The 14,458-nt window shown below is 45.6% G+C and overlaps 1 protein-coding gene across 9 annotated transcripts in view; it reads right to left on the bottom strand.

Moving 5' to 3' along the window:
* Positions 1–14,458, bottom strand: part of KDM2B (lysine demethylase 2B) — a 126,042-nt gene that overhangs the window by 78,445 nt on the left and 33,139 nt on the right. For 8 of the 9 annotated variants that reach the window (XM_055794823.1, XM_055794821.1, XM_055794824.1 and 5 more), the window contains 2 exons: positions 11,241–11,419; positions 8,230–8,336 (listed from right to left, as the gene is read on the bottom strand). In XM_055794823.1, coding sequence (XP_055650798.1) covers positions 8,230–8,336; positions 11,241–11,419 — 286 coding nt within the window. Of the gene's footprint in view, positions 1–1,698; positions 1,814–8,229; positions 8,337–11,240; positions 11,420–14,458 lie in introns of those variants that run through there. The other variant, XM_055794826.1, reaches the window with a different exon arrangement.

The following is a 14,458-nucleotide window of genomic DNA, read 5'->3' as shown; positions in this document are numbered from 1 at the left end:
GAAAATTCAAATCCTTATGGAATCAATTATTTTCAGTTTCCAAAAGGTCAGATATAAAATACATCACACTAACAAAAATTTTCTAAGACAGTGCTGCCCACCAACAGTTACCCATTCATATTAAGAAATTCTGAAAGAACATAAATGGCCTGAGCATTAGCCAGTTTTATTTATTCCTCAAGTAGTCAATAATCTAAACTCGAAGCTGTTGATCTGTTTGTGTTCGGAAAGGAAACAGGATTCTCTGTCAAATCAAAGTGCTTAAAATTTAATTTTGTGAGAAAACACCAAGGCAGATATAACTGAACATGCAACTCTTTTTCTTACTTGTTTTTCCCCATTTTCTCGAAACTCCTCTAAACACCACAATTTCCATTCCAATAAAGGTGGTTTTAGTGAAAGAGCCACATATGGTGATTAATAAAAACCTACAAAGCACTTGGAAAAAAAACCAGTTTTTCTTTCCATCCACAAATGAGCTATGCCATTTAATTTCTGCTGTTAATCTTACAGGCCTGCTTTTGTCCAACCCCAACAGCTACCGAAAGGCTCAGGAGCCTGAAAAAGCGATCTTCCGCCATATAGTAATCTCCCTTGTTGCCAGAGTCTGGCACAATGCCTTTGCATTGACCTCTACAGCTTCCTCTTCCAATGTACACCGCAGTCACATGGTCCCAGCACAGCTCCATGCCACAGCTAATCTTATACACCGCTCAGCTCCAACCTCAGCAAGCAGCTTCTCATCACTAACAGCTGCTAATTTGGGGAACGAGTCAACTTTTCAGTTTTTTCCATAACAAAACAAAAAAAAAAAAAGGGGGGGGGGGGGGGGGACACGGGGGACACACAGGAAGAGCCATAACACAGCATCCATGTTGAAAGAAATCTATAAACTACATCCCACTGCATGCTCTGGTCCCAGCTTTCTGCCTTCAGCGCTCTGGGCCAGAGCAGGTAAAGTGGCTTACAGGAACACAGTCCCAAGTCAGGCATGGGAAGACAATCTAACTATAGAGTTAGACACTAAAAAACCAGGCAACGCAAAAGATGCCCCAACTTTAATCTTTTTTCACAACTGCTACCAATCCAATCCCTGCATACTCCACTTTATCTCCCTGCACAGCCTCAGTTAGGGTTTTAAAACATGCAGCTGCTTGTAATCTGTTGTGGGGGACCTTCCCTTCCCCACTGAAGAGTTTGTTTTATGCTCTTCACAAGCCTGAAATTGTTTGAGTTAATGTATCATTATTTTGGAGAAAGGGTTTGCAGTGTGGGGGGAAGGGGAACTTTCCCCCCAGAAATATGGGGAAATTTGTAGACAAACGATGCGAAGAAATATGGAGTAACCTGCAAACTCACAGGGAAGAACAAACACAGAGATCTCCAAAAAAGAGAGATGATACAAATGAAGCTAAACCACTAAGCGAACACAGAATAGCTGAGAACATAGAAACAACACAGAGACACCGCTCCAAAAGCCAGCGCAGATACCACACTCCCAGGCAAACCCACAATGCACTCGCCACGCATAGCTACAAACCCGCAAGCAAACAGAGAAACAAAGACAGCGACAGACACGCCGGGATGCGAACGCACACACGCGCAGGCACACACACACGGGCAGGGGAACGCAGAGGCGCAACGTACATGCACATGAACTCGGGGGAGACGCGCGAGCACACGCAGAGGCAGCATTACCCTGAGCTTAGCTCCTTTTCTCTCGCAATAGGTACAGCGCACCATACGGCTCTATTCCCTCTGGCATTGCGAGGGCTCCCCTGCCACTGAGCTCAGCCCATAAACCACTCCCAAACCCCAGCAGAGGCTTCTGTTTTTTGTTCGGGCCAATGAGAAAAGTATAGCTCACTCTTCCTTCCTCCCAGGAGCAGCGCCGGCTGGTTGAAATCCCTAAGCCTGAAACCGAATACCACAAACCCATGAGCCAACTGCAAGTGCCAAACCGGGGAAAAGGAGCAGGCCCCGCTCTGTGCATCGCTCTCTCCTCTCCCCAGGCGGGAGGGGTGCTCCCAGGGGTCGAGCGAGGGAGGCTGCGCCCGTCCCTGCCAGCATGCCGGCACCCCGGGGTCCCCCCTCTCCCAGGCCTCGCCTCACGGCATCTGGAAGCGGGAGCTGGAAGGACGCAGCAGGAAACAATAGCTACCTTTGGGCGACTCCGCACGCTAACGGCCTGACCCGCACCGAGCAACACTCCCACACTGGGGCCCTGTAACTGAAAGCCACAAATTACGCCGCAAGACAAAAGAAACCATTGTCACCCGGGAGACACGGGGCCAGCCCGCCCGGCCCGTCTACCGCTCCACCCCCGCCCCGCTCGGCCACCCCGGCCCCCGCAGCCAGCGGCCCCCCGCCGCGGGGCTCCCGCCGGCAGCCACCGGCCCCTCCTCTGCGGGGAAGAGCCCCGGCTTCTCCTCAGGGAGGGCCCCGGTTTTCCCCTCAGGGAAAAGCCCCGGTACCCCCCTTCGGGGAGGAGCCCCGGCTCCTCCTCAGGACCCCAGCTGCCCCCTCAGGGATGAGCCCGGGCTTCTCCTCAGGGAGGGCCCCGGTTACCCCTTCGGGGAAGAGCCCCGGCTTCTCCTCAGGTTCCTGGCTGCCCCCTCAGGGATGAGCCCGGGCTTCTCCTCAGGGAAGGCCCCTGTTCCCCCCTTCAGGGAAGAGCCCCGGCTTCTCCTCAGGGAAGAGCCCAGCTTCTCCTTAGGATCTCAGCTGCCCCCTCAGGGTTGCACCTGGGCTTCTCCTCAGGGAGGGTCCCAGCTCACCCCCTGGGGAAGAGCCCCGGCTTCTCCTCAGTACCCTGGCTACCCCCTCAGGGAAGATCCCGGGCTTCTCCTCGGGGAGGGCCCCTGCAGCACCCACCTCCAGCTGCCGAGGCCGGTGCTGCCCACCTTGGGCCCCTCCAGCGCCCCGGCCGGGCGGGCCCGTGCTCCAGCCGCCGGCCCCGCAGCCGCCCCACGGCACCAGCGCACTCGGCCCCGTTCCCCACTCAGGAGAGCGGGGCAACCCGGCTCTGGTCATTTTAAGTACAAGCAGACAGCCTACCAGAACTAAGTAGTCACTAATTATTACACAACGTGCATGAACCAGGCACTTCAAAACTCCGGTTCCTGCCTGGAGTGGGTTACGGGCTGAGCCATCAGACAAAACACACCACCCGAGGTAAAAGCTCGCCTATTTTCCACCATGCTCCAGAGGTTTCATAAAGCGACTGCAAGTGCCTCTCACAGATCACACCGGGCCCAAAGCCAGCGGCCACGCTTTCCCCATGCCACCCATGTGGACAGTGTCCCCACCACCCATGCCACCACCACCCATGGGGGCAATGCCGGGTGCTGGCCAGCAAACCCAGGCACCCACAGCCCACCTGGAGCAGCAGCGTGCACCCAGCGGCCCTCCCAGCCCGACACAAGCCTGCTGCACTGGGGAGATTGCTTCTGAGCTTTAGGAATGAAGAGGCCTCTGTTTTGGTGAGAGTTTTTTTGGTGTTTTGTTATTTTGAGGGGGTTGTTTTGGTTTTGGGGTTTGGGGTTTGTGGATTTTTTTGATTGGAAGCTTCAATTTCTGAGAAGGCACCCACCACTGCAAGGAAAAGAATCAAGCTGCTAATTCACAGCGCGCCTGCCCCTGGAACAGCATTTTGGTATCTGTGAGAACGCAACTCCTCTCTCCTCCTTGTGACATGGCTGTTCAGCTCCAGGCTCACCACAAACCAAGTCCTCCAAGCTCTGCCCAAAGGAGGATTTGAGACTAAAGCACTGCTTAAAGACATCACCTTTTATTTACTTTGCTAGCTTGGAAAGTTTTAATGGGAACTTGTGCATATTGGTCTAATTTTCTTGTACTTAATTATTTTTATAGAGCGGTTTTGTATCAAAAGCAATTCACAAATGGCATACCAAGTGCATACGAATATCCCACATGCATAAAGCAGTGCCAGGTTGCGTTACGGGACCTGCAAGCTCCCTCAATTCAAAGGGCAATCTCTGTCTCCAGGGGCACACCCTCAGCTTCTAATTAGACCACAGCTCAGCAGAGCATTTTAGCATCTGTTTAAATCCATCCCTACTTAGTAAAGGAATGAATAGAAAGGAATGGATGTCTGAATAACAGCCTAGGAGAGGGAAAACAGGGCTAAGTACATGGTAACAGAGCAGCATCCTTCTGTGAACAGCTAGATGCTTCATACAAGATACCACTTCCTTAATTGAAAGCCAGCAGCAATATAAAGACCTATTATAGCAGTGCTTAGATATTTTAAGTAATAGGAAGAATTTTGAAGGCAAAAAGGGTGTTGTAGTGGCTGAGGCTTTCATTTTCATTTGTGCTATAGCACAAACATTACCAAGTTCTTAGAAGTTCCTGTTACTATTTCTATGGCCGTCATGACCTGGCACAGTAGCTGTTTCACTGCCACTGGTTTGCAAATAATCTTGCCAGGCTAAAAACAAAACCTAATAAAGAGGAGAGTAATTTCATCAGGGCTGTTTTGATAAACAAGAAATCAAATTACTACTTTTTTTTTTTGGTTGGTTCAGGTTCAGCTGTATCCAGATTGCTTCAGTCCTAGTTGAATTTAAACAGAAACCTAAACCTGAGCTTGTTTTGAGCTACCTGAAAATGGTCATGGTGCACCATGACGAAAAGCAGCAGTTCTGAGCCCAGTTCAGTTTCCTTTTGTCACAGTTTCGTACCCTTAGGATTTGCAGTACCACAGGCATCCGAGGTGCTAATAACAAACTTCTGCCCCTAAAAGCTGATATTACAGCAGCACTGCCTTTTCCTCCTGCCCTGCCTCCCGGTTACACAGCATGCTGCTCACTCTTAGCCAGGCTCCTGTTTGTGAGGCCCTTCACAGAACTCACACCCAGGGATGTGAAAGAGGGGGAGAGGCAGGAGCAGGCTTCCTCGGTTGCAATGAGCTGCTCGCTTTGCTCATCCAGAGTCCTGTGGCCCTGCACCTTGTGTGAACTGCAGAAGGGGTTTGTTGATCCCACTGCTATGGTTTTTTCACACGTCTGCACTGCCCTTTGGTTGGTGCAAGCATTTATGCAGCCATGTGGTGGTGGTTTGGACGGCCTGAAAAGTAACCAGTTTTTCTTCATTTCTGAGCCAGTTTTCAGCCAGACCAGTCTCCAGTCCAGATTACTCTGCAGCTGCACCACAGCATGTACTAGCAATGAGGATGGGACAACATGGGCATGAGACTGGTTTTTTTCAGGGGCAATGCCAACTTATACCAGTTTGAAGTTTGTCATACTACAATCTCGGCTAGCCATCCCCTTAATTTCTCATGTTGTCTTACGTAAGAGGTAGTACTTGGGAAGTTTTACACATTTTTTGACATAAACCATTTCCCCACTTAATTCATTCCTCTAAGGCTCCTATTAGGTAAGTAGTCATTTACTTACAGACAGAAAAATAACCTCATTACCCAGAATTTTTTGAAAAAGTTAATGGTGCAAGTCCAAGTGAAAGCCAGGGCGGTCTCCAGCGCGTGTAGTGCTCCTGGTAACCGAAGCAGCACAGCAGATGGAGCGTTCTCTAACTTCACTCCCAGCACGGAACTTGACGTGCAGGAGCCAAGACAGACATTTGTGTCTGGTAATGCCATCTGTGTCTGCAAAACCACAACGCTTTCGCTGGAGTGCTTTCTGTTTGTAGGGAACACGTTAATGGTGGGTATCGCATACTGCAAACTTAGTATTATGAGAATGCTAAGAACAAGAATGAAATGAAACAATCCCATTTCTGAGCAACAACAGTCATTAATAAAGCGTATGAATATTGACGATTCGCATAAAAGAATGGGCAGCATGAAACCAGTGACAGCACTGACATTTAGCTCCACAACTGAACATGATCTCTTCAATAAGGGCTTATACCTTCTGGGTGCTCACAGCAATAGCTGTGACTAGTATCTATACAGGAAAGGGTCAATCTGAATTTCCAAAGATGGAGAAAGCTAATCTTTTGAGGAGTTCACATTCAAACTGGGCAAGTTCATGGAAGAGAAATCTCTTGATAGTCACTAAGCACTCAGAAACTACTTCCATCTCTGGACCGCCCCTGCCTGAACTGCAGACAGTGGAAGTTCAGAAGATAGTTTTAAGGGATGGCATTATTTTATGCCCACACTGTTCTTACACTCCTCCCAGGGCATCTATGACAGCACCTGACAGAAGACAGGTTACCGAGCACCACAGATCTTTGACCTGATCCAGGACAAACTCTCTTGTGCTCCTGACCATCACTGTTTGTTATTGTTTTATCTTTGTTGCTGCTTCAGACTGATGAGGGTTTCGGGCCAATAGTGCTGTAAATCAGCTTTCTCTAGTCTTTATGCTTAATGAGGCTCACTAGCGAGATCCTCACCGCTCCAGCTGCATCACCCTTGCCTTTAACTCTCATGTATGGTAAGTCCTTTTCCCCACATCAACCTCTATTGTCACTTACAGTCTTACACTGTTTAGCTTCCCTCTACCTATCACATCTACTAGTTTATCAAGCTGTCAACCTCCACCTTCACTTTGCCAGTGATGGCAACCTCAATGGCTCTGTGTCTGCCTCTTCATCAGGCATCTCCTTCCTTTCTACCAGGCCATTCCCCACACATGGGAAAAGCTCCATGTCGGAATCTGTTGAATTGCTACTTCTCTAAAATCCCTCTTTGAAACCTACCATCTGGCATTTCATGATGCAAGTAGTGAACAGCAAGAATATACTCTGCTTTTTCTGCTAAATTCTGTTAGTCATGTTGCTACCTTATCCTTTAAATCATCTCTGCCTTGCTTTGTTTACTTGCTACGGTTTTTTTTCAGCATCTGGAGTGTGCCTGCTCTAGGAAAGGGATCGTCGTCTTTACTTCTTACCTTGTACAATCCATGAATCCTGAAGCCCTGAATCATGATCCAGTTTCTCAACTCCAGCAGATTATATAGAATGTTATTTAATTAACTAACCACTTGGGAAGCAAGTTGCCTGGGTTCTATTTTCTCCTCTGCCACTGGCTTACTGTGTGACCTTAGGCAAGTCACTTAGGACATTTCCAAATGCATATGTGAAATTTGGCACTCCTATCCATATCCAGTTACTCTAACAAGCTGCTCACAATCTTCAGAATGATAGACTATCTTTAGCTTCTACTGAAACAACAGTGCCGAGCATATCATAGGACCAGGCTTCCCCATGATGCCTGACACAGAGGCTCATCTATTATGGAGACCTTTACCTTCCAAAATGTTCATTTTTTCCAGAATGAGAGTAAACGCTGCATATCACTTTCTTACTGCATGCACCTTTGTATATGTTAGTACCTATCTATTTTAGACATTACAGTTTGGAAAGAGTTTTGAATGATTTGCAAAACACTAGAGGGTCAGTTCAACAGCAGAGCCCCGGATGCCACCAACATTAGGGCTGACCAATAGAAAACACCTCTGAAACAGAACCAGCAGTGAAGGGCTTCCAGGACTATATGGTCTTCATCAGCCATGTAGGTCAATAGTTCTTATATCATTAACAGTAACCCCTATCTCAGTTGTACTAATGCATATGAAACTGACAGTGCACATTTTGAGGCCCCCAGAATCGTTCCTTTTTCCAATCATCCTATAAAAAGTTTCAAGAAAGACATTCAAACAGAAGAAACAGAGAGGTGGGGTTATGCTGTCACAACCTGCCCACAAACTACAGCTGAGGTAGGCAGAAGCAGGACAAACTGCTCTTGTGTTCAGTCTCAAACCTGCCCCAACGGGGTCCTCTGAAACACAAAACACAGCCTTGTATCGTCAGCCCAGTATTTGATCTTGCTGTTGAAGAAGTCAACTGAAAAGTAAACTGGCATGAAGGGCTGTGACAGAGTTTCTGGGGAGACACACACCTATTAAAAACAGACTTCATTTCACAAAACATCTCTCACCTATTAACTTTTCAGCCGTTAGTTGTTTAGAACCCGGAAAGGATCTGAACTCAGCCTACAGAAAGACTGTGACTACACTGTGTGAACTATATGACATTTCTGTATCCTACAAAGTGATTTCTTTGGGTAGAACTTTTGGAGAATTTACTATTTAAGTCTGTCTGCTGTTTTCAAAACTGAAGAATAAAAATGAACTTTTCAAAGAGATTTGATTAAAAATTGTATTCAGCAAGATGTAAAAGGAATTAAACAAGGCAGTCAAGAGTAGAGCTTTTTAAAGACTTAAACAAACTTACTTTTTCACTTTAGGGTATTTCATCTCTGAAATAGCATTGGTAGCATCCGTCTGTCTGTCCTTCAAATGCTGTGGCCACATATTATCCACCCAGTCGACTAAGTCCACCTGAAATCCCCACCAAAATCAACTGTTAGTTACTGAACACACGGTAGGATATGCTCTTTTGGCTAAAACTCTACAGCAGCAGCAGACACTCACAGGCAGCAAGAACCTTGCTGTTCATCAAAAGGCCTACAGACCCAACATGTTAACGTACATCACTTCATCACCACAACTCAGCCCTTTGCAACACAGACCAAGGAGAGTTTTTGCAGTCAATTTAACTGGGTGCAAATTCTGTGCTATGGGCACCTGTGAGCACCTCCTCTTGCAGCATCACCTGCTATTGGCATGCAGAGGCATTTTTGTAGCCAACAGTCTAGAAATTTTATGAACATTAAAATACAAATATAAAAGAGATTATACCATTCCAATACCTTACATTTCAAGGAACATTAACACTATTGTTCTGGCCAAATTCTGATTTGAGTAATTACATTATCACCTATTGTGCACTTCATTCTACTTGGGTATAAAATTCACCAAAGTTCTTGTCCACAAGCCAAACTTTTAGGAAGTGGGGGCAGAAGGAAACAGCGAAAGCTGAGCAATTGGAAGCATACTGCCAGCAAGGTGAGGAAGAGACGGAAACTGAAGATTGTTCAGGGCCATTGAAACACAGCTGGATGCCAGAGCATGAACTGCAATCTGTCCATCACAGCTACAGCAAGGACAAGCCTGCGACTCGTTCCTTGGTCTGCTTTATAATGGAGCCTGTGCTAGATATCCTTAACACTCCCTTCTGGTTATGCAAGTGGATCACATGTGCCAGGTTTCAAAACATGGGAAAACAGCAGTCAATCACCTTGGGAAGTCCAGCAAGGCAGGCTGTAGTGCTGTGTTTGGCCACAGTGTGGCTGTACGTGCCGACCCAGCCGAAAAAAACGCGACGTGTGAATGAATCTCCATGGCTGGGTCACTAAGCACCGCAAGCCCTATCCTAGATGTTGGTGACAAAGCTGTCCTCTGACTGCGTACAGCAAGACCTGAGAAGAATTCCGTCGTGGTGAGCCCCCCACTTAGCCTCCTGACTGCTACATCTTTTTCGAGGCCCAGCCAAGAATGTTATCCCTATCAGTCAACTCCACTGTTTGTATCCCCAGAGGATTTTCATAATAGGGCAATTAGCACATGAAATTCTTGCAGATTGGGGCTGACCCTTATCTATTTCTCCATCTGCACCAGGTACTGTTGATAACACACGGTACTTTGAGAAGGGGCAAAATGAGATAATGTGCAGCCAGTGGAAACAGGTCCAATTCCATGAATATCGCATTTGTATGTGAAAACAGAATTGATGGTTACTGCCCTCATTCTGAAACGATTCCACATCCTGATATTGCAACCCACAGTCTTTACACAACAGGGAACGCAAATCAACTATTTCTACTTTACGTGGGCTCAAAGAGCTCTGCAGAATTCAAGGGAACCACTCATACAAATATAGTATTTGACTAATATCTGACTTTATGTACTGCACTTCCCTTCAGCACCCACTGCCCCAGCACCCTCTCTCCTATTCCCAAGTACCTAGCGGGAATGCAAATCTCTCTCAGTGAGATCTAAATATTCCTGGGTTTACACACATTGTGCACTCGGGCCATATTAAACAGATACAAAGTATTCATTTACACATGGTAGCAGGTACCTAACTGCATTTTTCAGTTCTGAGCACCCAGGAGATTTGCACAGATGTTTCAGAAGCTCACTGAACATGATGTGCTTGGGAAAACCGGGATCAGCTGAACACCAGAAACTCCCCAGAGCACTTCCAAACTGCCCACTAGTGTCTGAATGACAGCAAAAACCTGCACAAACTTCTAAATTATGTGTTTAATATTCAATCTGTTACATGTGTGTAACAGACCACAAACACCTACTTAAGAATTACTTCTACAAATCAGCAGTTAGAGCTGCCATCTATTTTTGACCTGTTTGGGCAGAAGTGTGGTGTTTCTATTGTCTGCATAGGCAAGACACGGCCCCAGAGAAAAACCTACTGGAATAATTAGAATAGCATTTAGAAACAAGGAGGAAAGTGTCTGAAAGCAAAATGTCATAGAGCTGCAGTTTCAACCCCGCAGTGCCTTGAGCATCCAGCAGCACAAGCAGATACAGAGAGAACAAGCAGCACATGCGTTCTACTTTTGAGAAGTCCCTTTGTTCCCTGATCACCCAGGATTGATGCCCAAACCCTCTGCCGTGCGTTGGAGGAGACACTCGGATACCTCCGAGGCCATTTCCGCCATCACTTTGTGTCACAGAGCGGTGGCTCTAACCCTCACCCACACATGGCTACATTTTAGTGATAAATGAAATCATCCTTATTAATAAGGTCACGGTTTCACTGCCAGTGACTCCATTGGGAAACAAATCACAGGAGTCCTCCACCTTTAAAAAACGTATACAAACCTAACCCCCTCCTCTGACACTGCCAATTCTGACATAGCAGTGATTATGCTGATTTAATTATGTACAGATTTCTACATTTAGTACACCTGTTTTCAACTTTTTTGCTTTGGAGCCCCCCTGAACATTCTTCAGTTAATAGGAGGGGTTCATATATAAGGAATTCAAGCTTCCTGATAATTTAAGCTTCCTTAGAGGAGGAAAAACAATAAATAAGTATTTAATTTTGAATAGAATTTCCTCTGAATACCTTGAGCTGAATTGGGTATCTGTGCAAATTGCATGATTAAAGAGTGCATCAGGTACCTAATTCCTGTAAATTGTTCCACTCTCAAGGAGACCAACTTTCTACTCGGGTAAAAATGAGATCCTAAGACTAGACGGACAGGAGTCACAGGTACTTCACATCACCTTGTTTAAACTCCATGTTTTATTTCTTACAAAGCAACCAGTGACTGGGTAGAAGCTGATAATAAACACCATCACCACAGGATCCCTTACCACATTGGGGCGCTTGACAATGTTCTCCAGCTTTGTGTGACTGAACTCCAGGCTGATGACATTGTAGAGTTTTTCACGCTGGGCCTCTGGTGTTTCATAGTATCTCACAAATTGAGACATGCTCATTTCAACACCCTTCTGTGTGTTCACATCCATCACGTCCACTATCCGTCGGCTTCCTGCAAACACGCAGAAACAAACTCAAAACATCTGCCTTGGCTTTATTTTTTTGTATGTATGTTATAATATATATGTATATATTCTCAGCGACTGTAGGAAAACTTATTAGAGGATGAGACACCAGCATCAGCCCCTCCACAGGTTCTGAGCAGCTCAGTGAGTAGCAAACTAACTTGGAACTGGACTTTTTGCCCAGTATGACACTGAACAAGTCACCTGGTGTCTCTCTGCTTCACAGAGAGTAGTTTCCTCCTTTACATGAATTGACACAAGCAGAAGTACATTAAAAGCTATGAAGAAGTGATATAATACGGTAGCAGGGGGCATGCAAGACAAATAGCTCTCCAAATCATACGCTGCAATTTTCTAAACATCCATATGCCTCTCAAGATGCTTTCACTCATGTACAAAAATTATCCATAAAGTGCAAACTGCCTTGCATCACCGGATGCTATAAAATGCTGAACACCTTATACAGATTGCTGAGTATTCTCAATTCCAGTCATCATCTGTGGAGATGGAAGCACTAAATGCCATAGAAGAGTGAGCCCCCACTTTGGATCTCCCAACAAAAACTACAGGACATACTTTCGGCTTCTCGAGTGGCAGACATACAAGTCTCATTAGCACCAGAATGTTGAACAGCAGTTTTAGTCAAGCCTTCAGCTTTATACAGATTAATCCACAATCTTCTCTTTGGCCAACTGGAAGGTTTCACCTCTCCCAGCAATTTCATCATCCTAATTAGCAGTTCATTTGTGTGTGAGCAAACGGGAGCCCATGAGAGACATGCCTCATTTCCAGGAGAGAAGGATTCCAGCAAACAAACCCACAATGCTTCCAAAAAATTCACTCCAAAATAATTTTCATTGCTGAAGAAATAGCTCAAAATAAATTGCATTAAAACAAAATGGAGGGCCGATATAAACCATCAAAGGGAATTATTAATAATTACAGCACCTGGCCTATTGTGTGCTTGGGAGCCGTATTTCAGCAAGAATGATAGTTTGGATTGCATCACTCCATTAAAAGCATCCTTAGCTACCGATAGCAATGGCAGTGACAGATGTGATAATGATTCTGGAAAGGAACTCAAGACCATAAAGCTTTGTAATCAAAAAGAAAAATTTATACAGTGTAAATCTGGAACAGTCTCACTAGCCTGTCAGTCAAACTCTTCACTACAAGGCTGGTGAGCAGGATTGCATCCTTGGGCAGAGCTCAGGACCCTACCGAGTGTTGCCACCTTGAGGCAGGATGGGGAGAAAGTTCAGTTAATGTGTGAAAAAGCACAAGAGTCCTTAAATTTGGTATTTGCCTGTTTGAAACAACCTATATAAAACCTAGTTTTGAGTTGGGAGGTTTTTTGTTGTTAAATTTACTATCTAGGGGAAACAGTCTTTTCTCAACTCAGTAGGTTAGCAACTGGGGTGAAGAACTGCCCTGAATAAAATAAAATAAAACCAGCCCCTGAATAAAAGCCAGCCTGATTTCTGGCCTCCAGTGCCTGGGGATTAAAGCAACGGCTACAGCCTAGGGGGGTTAAGTACACGGACAGTGAAAAATTATATTGGAAGGGCTGCATAGCAGAGTCTGGGATCTGCCATATTATAGTCTAGGTTTGATCTCAGCTTTGCTGGAAGCGACCTTGTACAGCCTCTCAATTATCCCTTCTGAAAGAAAAATCAGCAGTTACCTGATGAATTAAAAGTATGAGGCCCAGTTCAATAGCCGGTTTGTTAAATGTACACGATTTATCAATTACGGGCAGAAGAGCTAAGATTTGAATTGATAGTCTCTTGACTTCCAAATTAAAGAGTAATTTGAGGGGATGTTTTTCTCTTAAACCACAGTACTATCAAACAAGCCCATACATAATGATTCCTGGAGTACCGCTCACAAAATCTGAGATGTATAATTACACGTTAACAGCCTTGTGCTCGCTGCCCACTTCCTAGCAGTTCTGGCTTACTGCCAACTTTATCTCTTCTTTCCTGAAAAGATTCAGTTCTTTCTTCTATCCCCTGCCCCTAGGAGGAGGTTAAAAAACATCATCCAGAAAGGGAGACAGGTAAAGAGTAAGGGAAAGAAGCATACAGAGGCTCCAAAAAGCAGTGGCAGGCACAGAGATCTCAGGTCAGGCTGGATTTCTGAATATCACCAACGCCTGCGTTTTCCTTGATATACCACTTGTGTTAACCATTTCCTAGATATCCTCTTGCCACACTCTCACCCTGTGCTCTAAGAAGGGACCCCTTGCAATCAAGCCTGATGCAGCCCCCCAAGTCCCAGCAGGACCTCAGAGACCCTGGCAGCCTCTTGCCCTCGTACAGACCATATTCCTCGCTTCAGCTCATTACTTGCTGCACATGGATTAACATATACCTGGATCCCTAGCTGGCAAAGAGCACCTCTTATTGCTGACATGGGAAGGCTTCAGTGCACCATGCATCACCTCTTCTTTGGCTTCCCAGGATTTTTTTCCAACATAACTGTTGACTGAAGAATGCCTGGACAGCACAGGATTAAGAGGCATTGTTTCCTCTCCCGCAGCAGATGTGACTCAAAGGCAAAGTGGTGATGCTAGGGTTCACTGGAGGGGATTTTACAGCCTAAAGCAGAAACATCTTCCTCCTCTAGTGCTGCTTACTCATCAAGCACAAGTGAATCCCCAAAGGATCACAAAGACAGTAACTAAGAAACAAGCTAGCGCCATCTTTGACAAGAGGAACAGACAAAAGCAAGAAGGAGATGGAAGAATCAGTTGCAGAGATGTAAACTGGAAAATAAAATCAATCAGGAAGAGCTACTTAAGAACTATGCTTCATTTGAAACCTTAAAAAAAATACCAAGTTACTCCAGCCCGCATATTATTAAAATCCACAGTAAAATTAAGGGGAGGAATAGCACATATAATATCTGTTCCCTTTATTTACAGGCCTAGTGACCAAGATGCTGTAAAGGTTTTAACACATTAAATCCTATAACATTGCTCTATGCTGCAATATAATTTTTTTTTTTAATATAGAAACAAACAC

This window comes from Falco peregrinus, chromosome 2 (assembly GCF_023634155.1).
Source record: "Falco peregrinus isolate bFalPer1 chromosome 2, bFalPer1.pri, whole genome shotgun sequence".
Lineage (NCBI taxonomy): Eukaryota > Metazoa > Chordata > Aves > Falconiformes > Falconidae > Falco > Falco peregrinus.
The sequence above is the reverse complement of the archived record's forward strand: the minus strand, read 5'-3'. Positions and strand labels throughout refer to the sequence as shown.